This window comes from Bos indicus, chromosome 28 (genome assembly GCF_029378745.1).
Source record: "Bos indicus isolate NIAB-ARS_2022 breed Sahiwal x Tharparkar chromosome 28, NIAB-ARS_B.indTharparkar_mat_pri_1.0, whole genome shotgun sequence".
NCBI classification, from domain to species: Eukaryota; Metazoa; Chordata; class Mammalia; order Artiodactyla; family Bovidae; genus Bos; species Bos indicus.
In genome coordinates, this window is record NC_091787.1 from 3,183,298 (window position 1) to 3,207,476 (window position 24,179).

A 24,179-nucleotide genomic window follows, 5' to 3' on the forward strand; every position below is an offset into this window, starting at 1 on the left:
TCAAACCTGAATGGCCTAGAGGTTTTCCCTACTGTCTTGAATTTAAGTCTGAATTTTTCAATAAGCAGTTCATGATCTGAGCCACAGTCAGCTCCTGGTCTTTTTTTTTTTTTTTTGCTGCTTGTATAGAGCTTCACCATCTTCAACTGCAAAGAGTATAATCAATCTATGACCACCCATATGTGATTCTCTCAGGGGAGCACCTAAGGGGCAGGATTTCACTTCTCCTTGACAGTGATGCTTGTATCTTTGGTACTCATGGCACCTAGCAAAGGCCTATCGTGCCTCAGGCATACAATAAATATTAATGGCACCCCACTCCAGTACTCTTGCCTGGAAAATCCCATGGACAGAGGAGCCTGGTAGGCTGCAGTCCATGGGGTCGCAAAGACTCAGACATGACTGAGCGACTTCACTTTCACTTTTCACTTTCATGCATTGGAGAAGGAAAGGGCAACCCACTCCAGTGTTCTTGCCTGGAGAATCCCAGGGATGGGGGAGCCTCATGGGCTGCCATCTATGGGGTCACACAGAGTCGGACACAACTGAAGCAACTTAGCAGCAGTAGCAGCAGCAAGCAAACTATATGACCTACCACATGCCCAAGGCCAGGGGTGGCAGCCAACAGGAGCTACCCCACACCCAAGGTCAGGGCGGAGGTCGAGAGGAGCTACCACACGCCAAGGTCAGGGAAGGTGGCAGAGAGGAGCAACTCCATGTCCAAGGAGCAGCGGCTGCACAGGCACAGGAGGGCTGACAGGAGATACTCCACGTTCAAGGTCAGGAGGGGTGGCCGTGAGGAGCTACCCCTCGTCCAAGGTAAGGAGCAGTGGCTGTGCTTTGCTGGAGCAGCCGTGAAGAGATACCCCACGTCCAAGGTATGAGAAACCCAAGTAAGACGGTAGGTGTTGTGAGAGGGCATCAGAGGGCAGACACACTGAAACCATACTCACAGAAAACTAGCCAATCTGATCACATGGACCACAGCCTTGTCTAACTCAATGAAACTAAGCCATGTCATGTGGGGTCACCCAAGATGGACGGGTCATGGTGGAGAGGTCTGACAGAATGTGGCCCACTGGAGAAGGAAATGGCAAGCCACTTCAGTATTCTTGCCTTGAGAACCCCACGAACAGTATGAAAAGGCAAAAAGGTAGGACACTGAAAGAGGAACTCCCCAGGTCAGTAGGTGCCCAATATGCTACTGGAGATTAGTGGAGAAATAACTCCAGAAAGAATGAAAGGATGGAACCAAAGCAAAAACAACACCTACTTGTGGATGTGACTGGTGATAGAAGCAAGATTCAATGCTGTAAAGAGCAATATTGCATAGGAACCTGGAATGTTGGGTCCATGAATCAAGGCTAATTGGAAGTAGTCAAACAGGAGATGGCGAGAGTGAATGTCGACATTCTAGGAATCAGCAAACTAAAATGGACTGGAATGGGTGAATTTAACTCAGATGACCATGATATCTACTACTGTGGGCAGGAATCCCTTAGAGAAATGGAGTAGCCATCATGATCAACAAAAGCGTTCGAAATGCAGTACTTGGATGCAATCTCAAAAACGACAGAATAATCTCAGTTTGTTTCCAAGGCAGTAATCCAAGTCTATGCCCCAACCAGTAATGCTGAAGGAGCTGAAGTTGAATGGTTATATGAAGACCTATAAGACCTTTTAGAACTAACATCCAAAAAAGATGTCCTTTTCATTATAGGGGACTGGAATGCAAAAGTAGGAAGTCAAGAAACACCTGGGGTAACAGGCAAATTTGACCTTGGAGTTCAGAATGAAGCAGGGCAAAGGCTAATAGAGTTTTGCCAAGAGAACGCACTGGTCATAGCAAACACCCTCTTCCAACAACACAAGAGAAGACTCTACATTTGGACATCACCAGATGGTCAACACTGAAATCAGACTGATTATATTCTTTGCAGCCGAAGATGGAGAAGCTCTATACAGCCAGCAAAAACATGACTGGGAGCTGACTGTGGCTCAGATCAGGAACTCCTTGCCAAATTCAGACTTAAATCGAAGAAATTGGGGAAAACCACTAGACCATTCAGATATGACCTAAATCAAATCCCTTATTATTATACAGTGGAGGTGACAAATAGATTTAAGGGACTAGATCTGATAGACAGAGTGCCTGATGAACTATGGAAGCAGGTTCGTGACATTGTACAGGAGACAGGGATCAAGACCATTCCCATGGAAAAGAAATGCAAAAAAGCAAAATGGCTGTCTGGGGAGGCCTTACAAATAGCTCTCAAAAGAAGAGAAACGAAAAGCAAAGGAGAAAAAGAAAGATATAAGCATCTGAATGCAGAGTTCCAAAGAATAGCAAGGAGAGATAAGAAAGCCTTCCTCAGCGATCAATGCAAAGAAATAGAGGAAAACAACAGAATGGGAAAGACTAGAGATCTCTTCAAGAAAATTAGAGATACCAAGGGAACATTTCATGCAAAGATGGGCTCGATAAAGGAGAGAAATGGTATGGACCTAACAGAAGCAGAAGATATTAAGAAGAGGTGGCAAGAATACACAGAAGAACTGTACAAAAAAGATCTTCACGACCCAGATAATCACAGTGATGTGATCACTCACCTAGAGCCAGCCATTCTGGAATGTGAAGTCAAGTGGGCCTTAGAAAGCATCACTATGAACAAATCTAGTGGAGGTGATGGCATTCCAGTTGAACTATTTCAAATCCTGAAAGATGATGCTGTGAAAGTGCTGCACTCAATATGCCAGCAAATTTGGAAAACTCAGCAGTGGCCACAGGACTGGAAAAGGTCAGTTTTCATTCCAGTCCCAAACAAAGGCAATGCCAAAGAATGCTCAAACTACCACACAACTGCACTCATCTCACACGCTAGTAAATTAATGCTCAAAATTCTCCAAGCCAGGCTTCAGCAGTATGTGAACTGTGAACATCCAGATGTTCAAGCTGGTTTTAGAAGAGGCAGAGGAACAAGAGATCAAATTGCCAACATCCACTGGATCATGGAAAAAGCAAGAGTTCCAGAAAAACATCTATTTCTGCTTTATTGACTATGCCAAAGCCTTTGACTGTGTGGATCACAATAAACTGTGGAAAATTCTGAAAGAGATGGGAATACCAGACCACCTGACCTGCCTCTTGAGAAATCTGTATGCAGGTCAGGAAGCAACAGTTAGAACTGGACATGGAGCAACAGACTGGTTCCAAATAGGGAAAGGAGTTCGTCAAGGCTGTATATTGTCACCCTATTTATTTAACTTATATGCAGAGTACATCATGAGAAACGCTGGACTGGAAGAAACACAAACTGGAATCAAGATTTCCGGGAGAAATATCAATAACCTCAGATATGCAGATGACACCACTCTCATGGCAGAAATTGAAGCGGAACTAAAAAGCCTCTTGATGAAAGTGAAAGAGGAGAGTGAAAAAGTTGGCTTAAAGCTCAACATTCACAAAACGAAGATCATGGCATCTGGTCCCATCACTTCATGGGAAATAGATGGGGAAACAGTGGAAACAGTGTCAGACTTTATTTCTTGGGGCTCCAAAATCACTGCAGATGGTGACTGCAGCCATGAAATTAAAAGACGCTTACTCCTTGGAAGGAAAGTTATGACCAACCTAGATAGTACATTGAAAAGCAGAGATATTACCTTGCCAACAAGGTCCATCTAGTCAAAGCTATGGTTTTTCCAGTGGTCATGTATGGATGTGAGAGTTGGACTTTAAAGAGAGCTGAGTGCCGAAGAATTGATGCTTTTGAACTGTGTTGTTGGAGAAGACTCTTGAGAGTCCCTTGGACTGCAAGGAGATCCAACCAGTCCATCCTAAAGGAGATCAGTCCTGGGTATTCATTGGAAGGACTGATGCTGAGGCTCCCAATACTTTGGCCACCTCATGCAAAGAGTTGACTCATTGGAAAAGACCGCGATGCTTGGAGGGATTGGGGGCAGGAGGAGAAGGGGATGACAGAGGATGAGATGGCTGGATAGCATCACCGACTCGATGGACATGAGTTTGAGTGAATTCCACGAGTTGGAGATAGACAGGGAGGCCTGGCATGCTGCGATTCATGGGGTCACAAAGAGTCGGACACGACTGAGCAACTGAACTGAACTGAAGCAAACTATATAATGTTACTATGGTGATTTAAATCTATATAAAATCATCTATGACCAGAATATAACAACTCTATAAATTTGATTATACATCACTAGGATAGAATCTCTTTAAAAAGTTGTATCAATTTTTTGGCTTCTTGGGTAAATAAGCCTCTTCTCATCTAGCGATACAAAATGCAATGAAAATCTCACATAAATGTCCTCCCTGACTGTGCTTAAATAGTGAGAAAGAGGCTTATATTGAAAGTTGTGGTATTCTCAACTCCATAAATGAAGAAACTTCATGAAAATAAGATAAAGTAGGTGAGTTAAATAGGTGAAAGGGATTAAAGAGATAGAAACTGCCAGTTACAAAATAAATTAAGTCACAGGGATGCAAGGTACAGCATAGGGAATATAACACTGTAATAACGCTGGTGCATAATATATAAAAATTTTGTTGTTGTTCAGTGCAGTATGCCAAGCTCCCCAACCCTCATTATCTCCTAGAGTTTGCCCAAGTTCATGTCCATTGAATCCATGATGCCATCCAACCATCTCATCTCTGTCACTCCCTTCTCCTCTTGCCCTCAATCTTTCCCACCCTCAGGGTCTCTTCCAATGAATTGGCTCTTCACATCAGGTGGCCAAAGTATTGGAGCTTCAGTATCAGTCCTTCTAATGAGTATTCAGGGTTGATTTCCTTTAGGATTGACTGTTTTGATCTCCTTGCTGTCTAAGGGACTCTTAAAAGTCTTCTCCACCACTGCAATTTGAAAACATCAATTCTTCAGTGCTCAGCCTTCTTTATGGTCCAATTCTCACGTCCATACATGATCACTGGAAAGAGCATAGCTTTGACTATACGGACCTTTGTCATTATTAAGTTGTACACCTGAAACTAATAATAATATCATAAGCCAATAATATCATAAGCCTTTATAAATGTACCTCATTTATAAAGGTAGGGCAGATGAGAGGAGTTTTATTCACAAAAAATAAATAATTGTTAACTATTTGCTTTTGTGCATTACTTTAAATTTACCATTCTGAAGAATTTCAAAGTCTCTTCAAAATGATCTAAGGCTTCTCAACTAATAATTGAGAAGACTCTTAAGAGTCAGTTGGACACCAAGGAGATTAAACCAGTCAGTTTAAGGAAATCCATCCTGAATATTCAGTGGAAGGACTGATGCTCAAGCTGAAGCTCCAATACTTTGGGCACTTGATGCGAAGAGCCAACTCATTGGAAAAGACCCTGATGCTGGAAAGACTGAGGGCAGTAAGAGAAGGGGTGACAGAGATGAGATGGTTGGATGGCATCACCAACTCAGTGGACATGTGAGCCTGTGTGCTAAGTTGCTTCAGTGGTGTCTGACACTTTGAGACCCTATGGACTGTACCCAGCCAGTCTCCTCTGTCCATGGGCGTTCTCCAGGCAAGAATACTGGAGTGGACCGCCATGCTCTTCTCCAGGTGATCTTCCCAACCCAGGGACTGAACCTGCATCTGTTCTGTCTCCTGCATTGTCAGCTGGGTTCTGTACCACTAGTGCCACTTGGGAGCCCCAGTGGACGCAAGTGTGGGCAAACTCTGAGGGACAGTAAAGGGCAGGAAAGCCTGGTGTGCTGCAGTCCATGGAGTCACAGAGTCAGACACGACTTAGCAACTGAACAGTAACAATAAAGCATTACACGTGCATCTTTTTTTTCTTTTTTTACCAAATACATGAAAAAATGTTTTGTCCCAGGAAAGTTCACATTCCACAAAATCTTAGGCAAGTATTCCAAGGGTGGGTGGGGAGGAAATATGTGTCTTTTAACAAGATATGATAAATGTACAAATATTCTTGAACATAAAGTGAAAGTAAGACAATAAAATTTGTCCCTGATGAAAGAGGCTGCTATTCAAATAACCAAGATGCGATTAAATAACTAGATTTCTAATACACATTTGTTTTTAAAAAAACAAAAGAATAAGATTACTTGTAAAATTTTTCTTTTGCCACATATGAAAATGTTTGTTTACACTGATTTTTACCTTCTTTAGAAACACTGAAAAATCTGTTCTCTCATTAAAGAAGCATAAATAACAACTGAGTTTCCTTAACATTTTAAGTTACCTCTCAGGTCTTTCTTGAGTTTTCTGAGGTCTTTTTGAAAATCTTCAAACTTCATCTGTGAGGCCTGAAAGAGGTCCTGGGGTTCGGGCAGTGGAAACACACACTGTTCTTTCCCAGCGTCCTGGTCAGCAGGAAGCACAGACTTTAAATAAATGAGGACAGAGCAGCAGCAGCAATGACAAACAACATCAAACATGACCACATCGCTCAACAACAGGGAATAACAGAATGCGACTCTGTGAACATTATCTCACCTCATCAAAATTGCGAAGATAATATGACACGATATATGACAACAGGCTTCTGCTATTGTCCTAGGCAGAGAGACCAAAGTGAGTAGAAATACGTTTTTTAAAATGACTAAATATACAGTGTTAAATAAAACTCATCCCAGTAAACCCACACATGTAGATGAGAATATTTAGGATGAAGGGAGACGTTCTCTGTCTCATGTTACTTTAGTTTAATGGCCCAGACGGTCTTGTCCTCCCTCGCTCTGTTCCCACCTGAGCCCCAAGTGGAAGCACAGCTGTTTCGAGGGTTGTCTCAGTTGTACACACCTTTCTGCTTTCACCTTCCTCAACCAGAAAATTAATTCATTAATTTTATTTCTTATTATTAACAGGTATAACTACTATCTAAACAGAAATGACTAAATAGCACCAGCACTTCTGTATGGCTGAACCAGTAGGGACCACTCCAACAGGAAGCTTGACTGAGGTTTATTACTAAGTAGATTAAGAAAATTTAAAAGTTAAGTATTATCTCAAGTAAGCTGGAGCTTTAAGAATGCAAATTCATGTTATAACTTATGTTAGCAACTGAGATTCAAGAATTAGTATCTGTGGAGCTATAAAAATGCAATGTATGTAATTCTAAAGAAGAAAAACTGCTTCATATCTAACAATCTTCAAAGAAGAGCTTTCCACCTTCTTTTCTGGCACATTTAGAGCATTAATATATGTTTTTTCTTTTAATTCTCAAAATAAATACTAGATAATTGGGATGTGTGAAACCAAATACATATTTTTAAAAACATACCTTATAATAAAAACCTAATCTAACCATGACTTTCCCCTCATCGATAAAAAGAGCAACATTCCTTTATAAACAAGTCTGATGGGATATGACGATATATCTATTAGACTCCCTGATGGGCTTCCCTGGTGGCTCAGATGGTAAAGAACCCACCTGCCAATGCAGGAGATGTGGGTTCAATCCCTGGGTGGGGAAGATCCCCTGGAGAAGGGAATGGCAACCCAATCCAGTGTTCTTGTCTAGAAAATCACATGGATAGAGGAGCCTGGTGGGCTGCAGTCCATGGGGTCACAAAGAGTTGGACACGAGTGAGTGACTAACACAACACAGACTCCCTGAACACACTACGGGCTTCCCTGGTGGCTCCGCAATAGAGAATCCACCTGCCAATGCAGGAGACAGGGGTTCAATCCCTGGGTGGGGAAAATCCCCTGGAGAAGGAAATGGCAGCCCACTCCAGGATTCTTGCCTGGGAAATCCCATGGACAGAGGAGCCTGGTGGGCTAGTGTTCATGGGGTTGCAAAGGGTTGGACATGACTTAACAACTAAGCAGCAACAACAACAATATATTTTACTATATACATCGATTACACGGAAATACAGAGCTGTAATAACAAAAGTAGTACATTTATTAGAAGCAGGATTACTTGTAAAATGATTTAAGCAACTTCCTTTGTCTTTCCTAACTTGTAAATCAGTGAAATGATCAGCAATACCTCAGTCAATTAACAAAACACTTACTAAGTGCCTAGGTAATTCTGAGTGATCTGAGTAACAGTTCCATGCATGCAAGTCTATGAAACTACAGACATAGTTATCTTTATTTTATAGAGAAAGAACCAAATGGACTTTGCATAGCCCTTGTGAGAATGCAAGTTAAATTATTAAAAATCTTACTTCTTGATTATTCTTATCCATATCATTCCTTATTTAAATTAATGAAATTTAACTTATAGGAGGATTGAATAAGATACATTAACCAATACAAAAAACAAATAATCCCTTATACATATATAATTATGACCATAAGAATCTATTTCAGATTCATTTTTTATAAGTAACATTTATTGATTATACTTATATTCTAATGTTATTTGCAAAAATTACTTGTTTCAATCCAACAATCAGTTGTTAAGAACTATTCAGTATTTCCCTGGTGGTCCAGTGGTTAAGAATCCAAGGCAGGGGACACAGTTGGATTCCTGATCCGGGAAGATTCCACATGGGAATGTGGAATGTGGAATGTGGGGCTAAGCCCGTGTGCCACAATTACTGAGCTCATGTTCCAGAGCCTGAGAGCTGCAACCACTGAAGCTTGAACACCTGGAGCCTGTGCTGCAGAACAAGAGAAACCACTGCAATGAGAAGCCCGTGCACTGCACCTGGAGAGTAGCCCCCGCTCACTGAAGTTAGAGAAAGACTGCATGTGCAGCAGCGAAGACCCAGCACAAAAATAAATAAATAAATAAATCTTTTCAAAAAAGAACTATTCAAAACCTACCATGTGTTTAGAAGAATAAATAAATTTTGAATAAATGTGATTTATCAGGTTGACATATTGAAGGTTCCTGAGAAAATGTGTGTCATACAAATAAAAAGGCACTTGAACAAATAGAACCATAAAGATCACAAAAGTTATATGTTGTTGGTGTTCCAAGAAAGGATTATGCTTTTCCCAATTTTGGAAAAGTACAGTGTCTGGCATTCCATAGAAGTTGGATAAAAGAATGTCAAATGAACATATGAGTGTAATGACTAAATAAACCATGGAGTTGTTGACCAGCAGAAAAAAGCAAAATAAGTATCTCTCTTCTGTCAGGGAGATTATTTCCTTATTATTTCCTTATCTAGGAAGACAATTCTCTATATTTTCATTTTTATAGGCCAATTGTTCACTTAAACTTGCGGGCATGCATGCTAAGTCTCTTCAGTCATGTCTGACTCTTTGAGACCCAGTGGACTGTAGCCTGCCTGGTTTCTCTATCCATGGGATTCTTCAGCAAGAGTATTGGAGTGGGTTGCTGCCGAGGACCAACCCCAGCTGATCCAGGGTATTCGAAGGAGAGACGGCATCGGCGAGGATCAGGATACGATAGCTTCAATTAGATATTAATTAGAGATGTAAGGAGTAATAGAATGAGGATAGCTCAGTAGGAAAATTCAGTGGAGAAAAGAGGCTGAGTAGCTTGGTTTACGCGGGGGACCAATAAAACTTCAAGACAAGAAGCTTGCACCACTTACGTAGGCCGCAGGCGTCCTTCCGTTCTCCCGAAGGAGAGGAGACACTGAGGCCTCCCCGGTCGGATCTTAGAAGCCCAGGCAAAATTAGTAAGCTTGGTGGGTTCCGCGCTCCAGATGGAGACTCAGCCAGAGTGAGAGAGAGACATGGGGAGACCAGTATTTCGAGGAACTGATCCCAATTCTTTATTTTCCATGGTCTACTTTTATACACTGAGATGTTATGCAAAAGTCACGCGGGGTCAGCAGTCCTGACTTTTATCAAAGTCAGGTGCTTCATACAAATGTATACAGAGGTCTTAGGGGTGTTACATCATCTTCTGGCCAGGGGGGCCTGCTGACAATTTACGACCCTCTCTTTGTGACAGCGGTCAGTCAATCAGGACACTTATTTCTCCAGGGCTGATTATTCTCAAAACAGACGCCACCCAAATAAAGTTACATTCCTACAGGGTGAGGGTGTAGTGGGTTTTAGTTAAGAAAAGAATTTACTTAGCCTAAGGTCTAACGTGATTAATATCAAAGGTTAATTCTATATATTCATTAATGTGTGTAAGGGCGGGGATATGGAGACTTAGCAACAAACATTGGCTCAACAAATGAAAAACCCTTCACCAACACAATTTCTAATTAGCCCACTATACTTATAGTTTTCTAACTTCTCTAAAGAACCTGTTTTTAGAGGGTTTAAAGCATCTCGTGCCTCTCACGGTTGGGAGGCTGTGAGCAATCACATGTGGCCGGACGAGCCTGTCAGGCAGGCTAGAGAACCTTCAGAGGAGTTTGTAGGTTAAAACACTCTTGTCACACCCAAGAGTTTTTATTGACTGGAACTCTAGGTTAACTCCTTCTCCGAAAGAGGTGGTGGGGGACAGCCCCCCGTAAAGTCAGAGGTGTAGGTAAGAGCACAAAGTAGTAAAGTAGGCAGGCTCTGGTTATGGGGGTAGACGCTCGAGGATTTCCAGGGGGACTCCTGAGGCTTGATCCCGCCTTTGCGTATGTCGAGCCTCCTTCCTCATGACCTTTGCCATGGGCGGAGTACCTCACTCTGGCCCCCAACAGGTTGCCATGCCTTCCTCCAGGGGATCTTCCCGACCTAGGAATTGAACCTGACCCAGGGTCTCTTCGGAGAAGGCAACGGCACCCCACTCCAGTACTCTTGCCTGGAAAATCCCATGGAAGGAGGAGCCTGGAAGGCTGCAGGCCGTAGGGTCGCTAAGAGTCGGAGACGACTGAGCGACTTCACTTTCACTTTCCACTTTCATGCATTGGAGAAGGAAATGGCAACCCACTCCAGTGATCTTGCCTGGAGAATCCCAGGGTCGGGGCAACCTGGTGGGCTGCTGTCTCTGGGGTCGCACAGAGTCAGACACGACTGAAGCGACTTAGCAGCAGTAGCAGCAGCAGCAGCAGCAGGGTCTCTTATGTCTCCTTCACTGGCAGGCACATTCTTTACCACTAGTGCCACCTGGGAATTCCCTCAGTTGAACTTAATATTTTAAAAACCATTACCTTTTTCTGGCTCAGAACATAATAGAACTTTTGGCCTTGGAGCATAAACATTTATCGCACTGGTTTACAGTTCAACTTATTACAAAACAGACATCCACTCCTCAGTTTGCTACATTCACTCACCCAAAATACTTACACTGCTTTTAACATCTTTCAGCTTCGGGAGAATATCTAATCCAAAACCGTCTGCCTGTCCCCGAGTATTATTTCCACCATTCATGTAGTTGCCAAAGGCAAGAACCAAACCCAAAACCTGCATAACCCCTGAGCCATGTTTTAATGTCTGTAAAACAGGATAAAGAAGAATTTCTCACTTACTGTTTGAATTTTCTCAAGTTAGTGGCAGATATTCAGATCATACTAATAATTATGGGTCATATCCAAACTTCATCAGTGCTCATTTTAGGTATATTTAAGAACAGCATCTCCAAAGATAACTTTAAAAAAGCTGCACCACTAACAGCATGCAGGTTGTGCTTCTCCAGCTGAGAGGTGCCAGCCTAGGATGCTCCTGTGGTGTAATTACAAGGAAACCAAACACACCCGTAACATGAGAACCACCACAGTGTAACGTCACTGCCATCAGTCCAACTGCACCTGCCTCTGTGTAACATTTTTAGCATAAGGTGTGGGAAACCGAAACACAGTTATAAAGTTTAATTTCCAAATTTAGATTTATCCCTGAAAGGTTCACACTCACTTCTTCCAAAGCACACAGTTTAACTTGAATTTGTGTATCACGGCCTCTGAAAATCTCTTTAATGACATAATGCTACTTTTCAAAATAATTTACCACAACCAGAATGAATGGTGCTATTAAATTTTGACAAATTGTTTTAGATGTTAATATTGGTCATTTCTGCCAAGCATTTGTTCTTTATTTTCAGAAGAATGTTTCTCTTCTGTTGAGTCATATAGCTATTCCTGAAGCATTTGGATGGAATCACTAACAATTTGTTGAGGGGAAATAAAGAAAATGTCTTCAAATGGTACTCAGTTGGAAGTGTTTACTATAAATAAGAGACAATTTGTTTGAAATATGAACATGACTGAGCACAATTAAGTATCAGAACCCATGCACCCACCTCACACAACTTCTGTAGCAGCTCCAGTTTGCGCCGAATTGAGCAAATGCTTTCTGAAAATGTGGACTGAAACAGAATGCAAAAGACTCGCTCTGAAAAGTTGGGGATTAGTGACAGTTCATAAAGGAACCTAAGGAAACAAAGCCAAGTTAAGAGGAAAAAGACGATGCACGTAAACACATTCATCCTCACATCATTCATGACCCTGATGCACAGAAGATACTTCGTTTTCCCAATGGAAAGAGCCCCCCATGGCCCGCATGCTGCCCATGGGGTCCACGGTGTGCTTACTGCTCAGGTTTGTCCAGAGACTTGGCGTTTTCCTTGTCTTTGGAGGACCGACCATGCTTTTCAATTTTTTCCAGTTCATCTGACTGTGCTCTCTGGAAAAACAAAAACCAAACAGTTTTTAGATAATGATCTTAAATACAGCAGAACTCTACATATTTTCGTATTTCTTAGCATCTGAGGTAAAGCTTGACTTAATTCATGAGGTATTTTAAAGTGTATATGTGTAATGCAAACCAGATCATCTCCAAATCTTCCAAATATTATTGGCTATCAAAAGTGAAAGTGAAACTCTCAGTCGTGTCTGACTCTTTGTGACCCCATGGACTATACAGTCCATGGAATTTTCCAGGCCAAAATACTAGAGTAGGTAGCCTTTCCCTTCTCCAGGGGATCTTCCCAACCCAGGGATCGAACCCAGGTCTCCTGGATTGCAGGCATATTCTTTACCAGCTGAGCCACAAGGCTTCCCTTGTGGGGAAAACTGGGAAAGAAAGCCACAAGGGAAAACTGGAGTAGGTAGCCTATCCCTTCTCCAGGGGATCTTCCTGACCCAGGAATCAAACCGGGGTCTCCTTCATTATAGGCAGATTCTTTACCAACTGAGCTATCAGGGAAACCATTATTGGCTACTGGTGATGTGCAAAATATTTATTCCAGCATGGTTTAAATCAATATGATTTCCCTTTATTGTTTTTTAGCTGTTTATAATACCCTCTGGAGGGACTTCTCTGGCAGTTCAGTGGCTAGGATTCTGAGCTTCCACTGTGGCAGGGCACAGGTTCAATTCCTGCTCAGGGAACTCAGATCCCACATGTCAAATAAGCTATAATATTCTCTGGAATGCAATAATTTTACTTAAAAATGGTATTTCGTATTCAGAAGTTAATCAAATTAAATTTGGAAGGAATTTGATCCTAAAGCTGCTATAAGATTTGTAAAAGAGAAAGTACCTATTTACCGATTGCAATCATTGTCTATGCCTATCTGCTTTGGGAAAAAGAAAAGTACAGTTGAATTATTAAGTCATGGAACAAAAATAAAAGATTTTGATTCTCCTGAATTTTCTTTTTAATACAAAAATAGCTCCAAGCTTTATCTTCCCAAGTGTCTTCTTTTACCCTTGAAAATCTCAAGCTAAAAATTTGTAATTCTAAATTTGTTTCTTTATGGGAGAGGATTTTCTACATTTTAACATAAGGTAGAGAATTTTATAGGCTGACCAAAACACAAACTTATGCTTTATGGAGAATCTGGATGATTTTTATTTTTTTATTTTAATGTTTCTATCATTCACAAAGATGTTTCAAAACAGTCTAAATACTTCATTTTCTAAATGCATGAAGAAATTTGAGTAGATCACCCTATCTTGGGTTTGAGTCTAGTCCTCAGAAGGTAAAATGCCCTCAAGATTATTTGTTGTTTACACAGAAAAGCAGCCCAGCCAAAAACTGCTGTACATGACAGAACCCGATCAACTTTTAAGTGAAGGGATGGTTTTGTTTTGAACTCACTGATTATTCTGAAAGGCAGGTATTTCTGTTGATGGGATTAATTAGCAAAGACTAGTTCCTCCAAGAAAATGTCTTTTAGCAGGGAAAGAAGATTTGATGACAGATTGGTCAATTTTGAGGGTTTGATAAATTTTGCTTTTGGAATATGATGCAACAGAAGAATACTGACAAGTAAAGATACAACCTCTGCTGCAAAGCCTGCCTTGCCCACCTCAACCCCTACTATAACCAGTCTCTCTCTAGAACAACACAGAACCTTATATTTGCTCTGTATTGTGCCAAGGATACCACCATGTCTTATTGGTGATGTGCAGACATGTTTACAACTTCTGTAAGAGAAGCGCCACGTCCTGTGCATCTCTGTGGTCCTGGTGACCAGTATGATTCATGATGTGGTCAGCCCTCTGCATCCTGGGCTCCGAATTCAAGGATTCAACCAAATGCAGATCCAAAATATTTTGGGGGAAAATTCCATAAAGTTCCCAAAGGTAAACTAGAATTTACTGCACTCCAGCAATCATTTACACAGAATTTCCACCATATTAGGCATTATAAGTAATTGAGGTGATTACAAGTATACAAGAGGGTAGGGTGGGGTGTTCTATGCAAGAACTGTGTCATTTTATTTAAGGGACTCGAGCATCCTTTTTTGTATCGATCCTCCCTCGTGTCCCCCTCCCTGCAGATATCCAGGGATGACTATATAGCTGTTGTTCAGTTGCTAAACCGTCCCCGCCTCTCTGTGACCCACGGACTGCAGCGTGCCAGGCTTCCTTCACTATCACCCTGAGTTTGCTTAAACTCATGCCATTGAGTCAGTGATACCATCCAACCATCTCATCCTATGTCACCCTTTTCTCCTCTTGCCCTCAGTTTTTCCTACCATCAGGGTCTTTTCCAAAGAGTCGGCTCTTCACATCAAGGGGTCAAAGTACTGGAGCTTCAGCTTCAGCATCAGTTCTTCCAATGAATATTCAGGGTTGATTTCCCTTATGATTGACTGGTTTGATCTCCTTGCGTTTCAAGGGATTTTCAAGAGTCTTCTCTAGCACCACAATTCAAAAGCTTCAATTCTTTAGCACTCAGTTTTCTTTATGGTCCATCTCTCACATCCATACATGGCTACTGGAAAAAACATTGCTTTGACTAGATGGACCTTTGTTGGCAAAGTGATGTCTATGCTTTTTAATATGCTATCTAGGTTTGTCACAGATTTTCTTCCAAGGAGCAAGCATCTTTTAATTCTGTGGCTACAGTCACTGTCCATAGTGATTTTGGAGCCCAAGAGAGAATATCTGTCACAGTTTCCACTTTTTCCCCATCAATTTGCCATGAAGTGATGGGACTAGTCAAGGCTATGGTTTTTCCAGTGGTCATGTATGGATGTGAGAGTTGGACTGTGAAGAAAGCTGAACTCCGAAGAATTGATGCTTTTGAACTGTGGTGTTGGAGAAGACTCTTGAGAGTCCCTTGGACTGCAAGGAGAGCCAACCAGTCCATTTTAAAGGAGATCAGTCCTGGGTGTTCTTTGGAAGGAATGATGCTGAAGCTGAAACTCCAGTACTTTGACCACCTCATGAGAAGAGTTGACTCACTGGAAAAGACTCTGATGCTGGGAGGGATTGGGGGCAGGAGGAGAAAGGGACGACAGAGGATGAGATGGCTGGATGGCATCACTGACTCGATGGACGTGAGTCTGAGTGAACTCCTGGAGTTGGTGATGGACGGGAGGCCTGGCGTGCTGCAATTCATGGGGTAGCAGAGACTCGGACACGACTGACCAACTGAACTGAATTGAACTGAACTGATGGGGCCAGATGCCATGATATTTGTTTTTTAAATGTTGAGTTTTAAGCCAGCTTTTTCACTCTCCTCTTTCACCTTCAAGAGGTTCTTTAGTTCCTCTTTGCTTTCTGCCATTAAAGTGGTATCATTTGCATATTTGAGATTGTTGAATTTCTCCTGGCAATCTTGATTCCAGCTTGTGATTCAACCAGCCCAGTATTTCGCATGATATACTCTGAATATAGGGCTTCCCAGGTGGTGCTAGTGGTAAAGAACCTGCCTGCCAATGCAGGTTATATGTAAGAGATATGGGTTTGATCCCTGGGTAGGGAAGGTCCCCTGGAGGAGGGCATAGCATCCCATTCCAGTATTCTTGCCGGAGGAGAATCCCATGGACAGAGGAGCCTGGCAAGCTGCAGTCCACAGGATCACACAGAGTTGGACACGACTGAAGTGACTTAGCATGCATGTGTGCACTCTGCCTATAAGTTAAATAAACAGGGTGACAATATATGGCCTTGACATACTACTTAGCAGTTAGTAAATTCTTAAAACATTGAAAAATTAAATCAGTAATCCAACAGGAAGAAAGAAGGCCTCCAAGTCCAGAGAGAAGACAGAGGTAAAGGGAGGAAGGATAATGATAGGACACTGGAAACAAGAAATAGTGAGGACGCAATGAGATGCAGAACATGCCAGCTGTTTACTGTCACCGTAAGAGTACAGTGAGAGTCCATGTGAGGTGATGTGAATCCAAAATAGACACCTGAGCATGCGTGAGACAGAACTAGTTATTCCAAGTGTTAGGACACAAACAAGCAGATAAAGAAATAAGAAAGTTACACTCAGCAAAAGCACCTGTGAATTCACTCATCTGTATATTCATTCAACATCACTCTCTCATGTAGGAATCATCAATCTGTTATGCAGAAATATGTGTATAAAGGTGTAAGAAGTAGGACTAAAAGGGATGCCCAGGTAGCACAGTGGTAAAGAACCTGCTTGCCAAAACAAGCGATGCAAGAGACGTGGGTTCAATCTCTGGGTTGGGAAGATCCCCTGAAGTAGGAAATGGCAACCGACTCCAGTATTCTTGCCTGGAAAATTCCATGGACAGAGAAGCCTGGCAGACAACAGTCCATAGTTCAGAAAAAAATCAGACATGACTGAGCGTGTGTGCACGTGCACGCACACGCACACACACACACACACACACACACACACACAGAGGACTAAAGCACCATAGATTTTTAAGCAGTATTCATCAAATCTACAAATTTTACTATTCATCAGTACACTAAGACCAACTGCTTCTTCTAGCCCATAATGTCAGTTTTCTCCTTGCAAAACTTGTGCAAAACTTGCAAAACAAGGGTCAGTTATTTTCTACCTTAAGGCCCCAAATTATTTTTCTTATCAGCAATCATCAACTATGTCAGACTAGTGACTACCAATCTGTACAAGAACCTAAAGGTCATCCAGATAATTCTGACTCTCTTTGACCCACAAAGTGAAGTTAGTCTCAAGGGTTCTTCGCTGGTCCTTCAGTTTAAAGTCAGGCTTTAAAAAGGATGAGTATTAGGGATTTATTCATCCACCCATTCAATCAAAGGTTGACTGATTACTAAGCATTACACCAGATACTGGAGATAAAAATATATATACTGGGCTTCAAGTTCAAGGAAAACCCCACCACACAACATTCCATGCTGCTCATAACACCATTCTTATTTGCTCAACCCTGCTACAGCGATCTTCCACTGCTTTTAAAACTGTATGTAACTCTTCCTATATATGAAGGAGGTGCTAGGGAGCTCACCATCATTCCAGAGTTTCTGCTGAAATAGGTTCTTATGGCCCAACACATGGACAATGTTGGAGAAGGCAATGGCACCCCACTCCAGTACTCTTGCCTGGAAAATCCCATGGACGGAGGAGCCTGGTAGGCTGCAGTCCATGGGGTCGCTAAGAGTCGGACACGACTGAGCGACTTCACTTTCACTTTTCACTTTCCTGCATTGGAGAAGGAAATGGCAACCCACTCCAGTGATCTTGCCTGGAGAATCCCAGGGACGGGGGAGCCTAGTGGGCTGCCGTCTATGGGGTCACACAGAGTCGGACACGACTGAGGTGACTTAGTAGCAGCAGCAGCATGGACAATGCAGCTACACATTCACATATCAATTAACCATATAAAATAATTTCCAAGTTCCAAACATTCCAATAACAAGCCCTCCTTCTCCCAGTCTCATGAGACCAAATCGTTTCAGTCTCCAGCACAGGGACTGCGTACCCCTTCCCACTCCCACCCCAATTATCTGCAGGTTTGTACCAGAAATTCCTTTTCCCATGATTTCCCGTCTGCCTAAAAATGAAATAGGCCTATTGCTGCTAAGTTAGAGGCTTTCACTAATTACTCACTAGTGTCACTAGTTTTCACTTCGTTACTCATGGCACCTAACACCCCAGAGACAACTCTCACCCAACCACTGGCCAGAATAGATGGAACTCCTGCCTGCCAGGAATCACCAAGTATTTTGACCTTCACAGTCCCAAACCCACATACCCTGCAACTGATGGCTGCTCTTCCAACTCCTGAGAGAAACGGTAGCTTCCAGAGAGGAGAGGCTTGGGAGCAGGTACGCAGATGGAGGGGAGGCTATCGAGAGAGACCATGTGCTTTTCTGTGGCCAAGTCTATTGACAGTGCTCAGCCAGTGTTTCTCAAGTGGGGTTCCAGGGAACACTGACTTGGGTCCTGAGATTCATTAAGAGCTGCTGGGTGGTACATACTATAGTAATAGGGTGGTTTCCCAGGCGGCTCAGTGGTAAAGAATCCGCCTGTAATGCAGGAGACACGGGTTCAATCCCTGAGTTGGGAGGATCCCCTGGAGAAGAAAATGGCAACTCGCCCCAGTATCCTTGCCTGGTGAATCCCTCAGACAGAGGAGCCTGGCAGGTGGGGTAGCAAAAGAGTCAGACACGACTCAGTGACTCAACTACATGCTAAATAAATACTTTCGGAAGTTCTGTTGTTGAAAGAGCTATTTCATTTTAGCAGCAATCCTCATATTTAATCGATTATAAAACACGTGTGTGTGTCAGAAAGAGACAGAGAGGATGTGATAGAAATGCTCCTGAAGAGCCAGGGTTCCAAGGCATGCAGGTGGAAACACTGTGCTAGCCAGACTTTCACCAGCTCCCTCACTCAGTCCCTACCATTTTCTCAGTATTTCATAATCAGTCTCACCTGTAAATCTTTGCCTTGATCCTCAAAGGGCATCAACTCTCGCCCCCGTGTCTGCCGCCTAGTGTTGCTTCCTTCCATCACAGCATCGCACTCTCTGTCCCTGGACTCCCCCTCACCCCCAGTGACCCCCTCCTGCCCCCCTCACCAGACCCGCACGCACCCAACCACCCAGGACAAATGTCTTCAGCCTGTGTTTCTGTGATCAGCTCTGGTTTTCCCTCCACATCCACACAGGCAACTGCTTCCTAGACATTTTCATTTGGACACTGCAGAAGCATCTTGGACCAAAACAGTCTAAAGATAAGCTCATGTCTTCTTCAGTGGTCCTGATGACAGTAAAGTAGGAACGAGTCACCCAGCTGGAAGCTCATGAATTGCCAAGTCTTGGAGCTGCTCACTGTCCTCCACTCCCACTGCTCTGCCCACTCCATACCAACAGCCTCCGTCTACCCACAACGTGAGGGTCCACCTGGTCCCCCATCATATCCAAGGCTCTGATACATGTTCTAAATGGTGGGCAGCTTGGCTTTAAAGATGTGGATCTGAGCCTGTGTTCCACATCACCCCTACTCATACCTATGTCACAGTATCCTGTGGAGGATGTTACTACCCTCACTCTTGGATCCACACAGACCCTGGGCACCTGCTAAGCTCCCAGGGCCTACCCCCTTCCCTGTCCCCATGTCTGTGCCCTGCCCCCTCCTGCTGAGCAAGTCTGGCCTCACCAGCTTTCCTTCAGTTCCTTATCCACAAACCCAGCCTCCTTTATCTAGAACATCCCCCACACATTTCACCCTGGGAGCACCCACAGCCACCTGGCTTCAGCTCTAGCCTCTCTGCTCTGGGGAGGCCTCCTTCACCCTCCACTAGCCGCATCCCCCCGTATCATGGCAGCACTGGAGGAATTCACGTTTCCTTCAAGCACACGTCACAGCCGTGAACAGATACATGAGGCCCAGTGCACAGAGCGGAAAGAAACCGACATAAGCACATGGATAACGTCAATTTTCTCCTCACTGCAACCAGAGCAAATGCCTGAAATAAAGCAGATGGTTAATAAACACAAGATGAAATAATAATAAAAGAATGGAGCCTATTTTTCTTTCTAATCTCCTATCTCCTCGTTCAGTCTCTTTTCTCTTCTTTACGCAGTAGAAACAGTAACCACCAGGAGTGGAAACAGTGGGTGTCTGATTTTGGAGAAGCAAAGATCACAGTATGTGGTGACGTCAGTCAGGAATGCAGTTCTGTGCTGGATGCGGGCTGAGGGAGTCTGCCCTGGCCTCCGGGGCAGTGTTCCTGTCTTTGCTCCTGTGCTACTCTGCCAGCATCAGCAGCGCTGTCCTCTCCATGTAATTTACCTGCATGTCTCCCCATCTCTGCTCCACTCAGCTCCTCCTCCTGTCCTGCCTGAGCTTCAGACTTCCTTCTCCCTCTTTCACAAGCCTCTCTCTCCTTCTCCAGCTCAGAATCTCAGAGGCAAACTGACTTCCCTCCCCGAGTGCTTGGTGTTTGAATCCCCATCATCTGGCTTTTGTTCTTCCACTAAGCTCAAAAATGATCTTCCTGGAGCCAAGAGTCTCACCTATAGGAGCACAAGAGCTCCTATTTGCTGAGCCCTTAGTTGCAGGCAGGCACCTGCAAGGTGTCCTGTGTGTACAGTGTCATGGAGCCCTGACAGACAGGCATCATCACCAAGAGGGCCACCCCTAGTGTGTGAAGAAAATGCAGATCCTGGGCCTCATCCAGTGAGCACAGGCGCTGAGGTCCAGGCCTTTACCCACCACCTCCTGACATCAAGGGCCAACATCAACGTCTCTCCACAGGAGCTCTACTGAGCCCCAGGCTGCCTAATGAAGGGGTCGGGGGCCTTAGACACCAACAAATATAGGAAAGCTAGGAAAAATGCAGGGAAGGTGACCGGGCGGGAACTTCACAACCTGAGGAATGATGTAAGCTCCTGGGTTTTCTTTCCTCCTTCATCCCTGAAGGGGTGCTAGAGAGGCCTGGACCCAGGACCAGCTCTACAAAAAGGACTGGAGAAAGGATGTCTGGTAGAAAAAAACCTCAATTTTAATACTTGTTGACCAATCAAAAACGAAAAGAAAAACTGACCCCTCCTGGAATCAGTATGGCTGAGTGGAGAACCAAACTTTCCCCCTGACTCGCAGGGATGTGATAAAGCTGGCTGACAGGAAGCAGTGCTACCCAGCAACCCACTGCCCGGACCTCCTCCCTGGTGTCTGGGGAGGGGGCAGATGGCACTCTTACCCCCAGCAGCAGCAACAAGGCTTCTGCCTTGGCTCAGAGGGGTTACAGTGAGCCTACAATCTAACAAGAAAATGGGTAAAAGACAGAGACTTCACCGAGAGAACACACAGAAGATAAACACATGCTAAGATGGTCATTTACTATTAGAAAATTGCCCATTAGAATCACGAAGAGATATTGCCTTACATCCATCTATTACAACAGCTAAATTTTTTTAAGTGGTGACAGTAGCAAGGATGTAGCAAAATTAGATCTCTTACATACTGCATCTGAGAATATTAAAATGGTACAGCCATTCTGTGGTTTTCAGTCTGTCTGCCCTCTGATGGAGAATGGTAAGAGGTTTATGAAAGCTTCCTGATGGGATAGACTGACTGAGGGGGATACTGGGTCTTGTTCTTATGGGCGGGGCCATGTTCAGTAAATGTTTAATCCAATTTTCTGTTGATGGGTGGAGCTGTGTTCCCTCCCTGTTATTTACCTGGGGCCAACCATTGGAAAAGACTCTGATGCTGGGAGGGATTGGGGGCAGGAGGAGAAGGAGATGACAGAGGATGAGATGGCTGGATGGCATCACTGACTCGATGGACGTGAGTCTGAGTGAACTCCAGGAGTTGGTGATGGACAGGGAGGCCTGGCGTGCTGCAGTCCATGGGGTCGCAAAGAGTTGGACATGACTGAGCAACTGAACCGAACTGAACTGAATGAAGATAACGGTGACCTCCCTCAAAAGATCCCATGCATGTACTGCTACAGTCCGTGCCCACAACCTTGCAGCAGGCCACCACCAACCCAGGCCTTCGCTGGAGACTCCTAGACGCCCAAAGGCAAGTCTCCTGTGGGGTCACTGTTTCTTTCTCCTGGGTCCTGGTGCTGACATCACTGGACTGAAGAGCCATTCTGGAAAACAGCTTAGCACCTTCTTAAAAATACATTCTAAATATACATTTAACATATGCTGGGCATTTCTCTCAACATGAGAAAACCGATTAGCTCAATTCAGTCACTCAGTCCTGTCTGACTGTTTATGACCCCATGGACTGCAACATGCCAGGTATCCCTGTCCATCACTAACACCGGAACTTGCTCAGACTCATGTCCATCGAGTCAGTGATGCCATCCAACCATCTCATTCCTGTTATCCCCTTCTCCTCTTGTCTTCAATCTTTCCCAGCATCAGTGTCTTTTCCAACGAGTCAGTTGTTTGCACCAGATGGCCAAAGTAGTGGAGCTTCAGTTTAAGCATCAGTCTTTCCAATGAGTATTCAGGACTGATTTTAGTATTGACTGGTTGGATCTCCTTGCAATCCAAGGGACTCTCAAGAGTCTTCTCTAACACCACATTTCAAAAGCATCAACTCTCCACTGCTAAGCTTTCTTTATGGTCCAACTCTCACATCCATACATGACTACCAGAAAAACCATAGCTCTGACTAGATGGAACATTGTCAGCAAAGTAATGTCTCTGCTTTTTAATATGCTGTCTAGGTTGGTCACAGCTTTTCTTCCAAGGAGTAAGTGTCTTTTAATATCATGGCTGCAGTCACCATATGTAGTGATAATAGAGCCAAAGAAAATGAAGTCTGTCACTGTTTCCACTGTTTCCCCATCTATTTGCCATGAAGTGATGGGACCAGATGCCATGATTTTAGTTCTTTGAACGTTGAGTTTTAAGCCAGCTTTTTCACTCTCCTCTTTCACTTCCATCAAGAGACTCTTTAGTTCTTCTTTACTTTCTGCCATAAGGGTGGTGTCATCTGCATATCCGAGGTTATTGATATTTCTTCAGGCAATCTTGATTTCAGCTGTGCTTCATCCAGCCCGGCATTTTGCATGATGTACTCTGCATATAAGTTAAATAAGCAGGGTGACAATATACAGCCTTGACATACTCCATGTCCACTTCTAACTGTTGCTTCTTGACCTGTATACAGATTTCTCAGGAGGCAGGTAAGGTGCTCTGGTATTTCCATCTCTTTAAGAATTTTCCACAGTTCGTTGTGATCCATACAGTCAAAGGCTTTGGCATAGTCAATAAAGTAGATGTTTTTCTGGAACTCTCTTGCTTTTTCTATGATTCAACAGATGTTGGCAATTTGATCTCTGGTTCCTCTGCCTTTTCTAAATATAGCTTGAATGTCTGGAAGTTCATGGTTCATGTATTGTTGAAGCCTGGCTTGGAGAATTTTGAGCATTACTTTCCTAGCATGTGAGAAGAGTGCAATCATGCAGTAGTTTGAATATTCTTTGGCATTGCCTTTCTTTGGGATTGGAATGAAAACTGACCTTTTCCAGTCCTGTGGCCACTGCTGAGTTTTCCAAATTTGCTGGAATATCGAGTGCAACACTTTAACAACATCATCTTTTAGGATCTGAAATAGCTCAACTGGAATTCCATCACCTCCACTAGCTTTGTTTGCTTCCTAAGGCCCATTTGACTTCTCACTCCAGGATGTCTGGCTCTAGGTGAGTGATCACACCATCGTGGTTACGTGGTTATCTGGGTCATGAAGATCTTTTTTTTGTATAGTTCGTCTGTATTCTTGCCAGGTCTCCTGAATTGCAGGCAGATTCAGTGGTTTTCCCTACTTTCTCCAATTTAAGTGTGAATTTTGCAATAAGGAGTTCATGATCTGAGCCACAGTTAGCTCCTGGTCTTGCTTTTGCTGACTATATAGAGCTTATCTGTCTTTGACTGAAAATAATATAATCAATCTGATTCAGTTTTGAGCATCTGGTGATGTCCATGTATACAGTCATCCCTTGTGTTGTTGGAAGAGGGTGTTTGCTATGACCAGTGCGTTCTCTTGGCAAAACTCTGTTAGCCTTTGCCCTGCTTCATTTTGTACTCCAAGGCCTATTACTATTCTGTTTTCCATCTTTTTAATTTTGTCATTTTAAAAGTGTTATATAAATGGAGTCATATATTATGTAACCCATAGCCTTTTGATACTGACTTATTTTCA

At 43.4% G+C, this 24,179-nt stretch overlaps 1 protein-coding gene across 1 annotated transcript in view; it reads right to left on the reverse strand.

Moving 5' to 3' along the window:
* FMN2 (formin 2) overlaps window positions 1-24,179 on the reverse strand; it is a 357,570-nt gene that overhangs the window by 81,085 nt on the left and 252,306 nt on the right. Inside the window, exons 9-13 of the mRNA XM_070782159.1 lie at window positions 12,398-12,489; window positions 12,107-12,236; window positions 11,158-11,304; window positions 6,487-6,546; window positions 6,233-6,353 (exon numbers count right to left, since the gene is read on the reverse strand). Coding sequence (XP_070638260.1) covers window positions 6,233-6,353; window positions 6,487-6,546; window positions 11,158-11,304; window positions 12,107-12,236; window positions 12,398-12,489 — 550 coding nt within the window. The remainder of the gene's footprint in view (window positions 1-6,232; window positions 6,354-6,486; window positions 6,547-11,157; window positions 11,305-12,106; window positions 12,237-12,397; window positions 12,490-24,179) is intronic.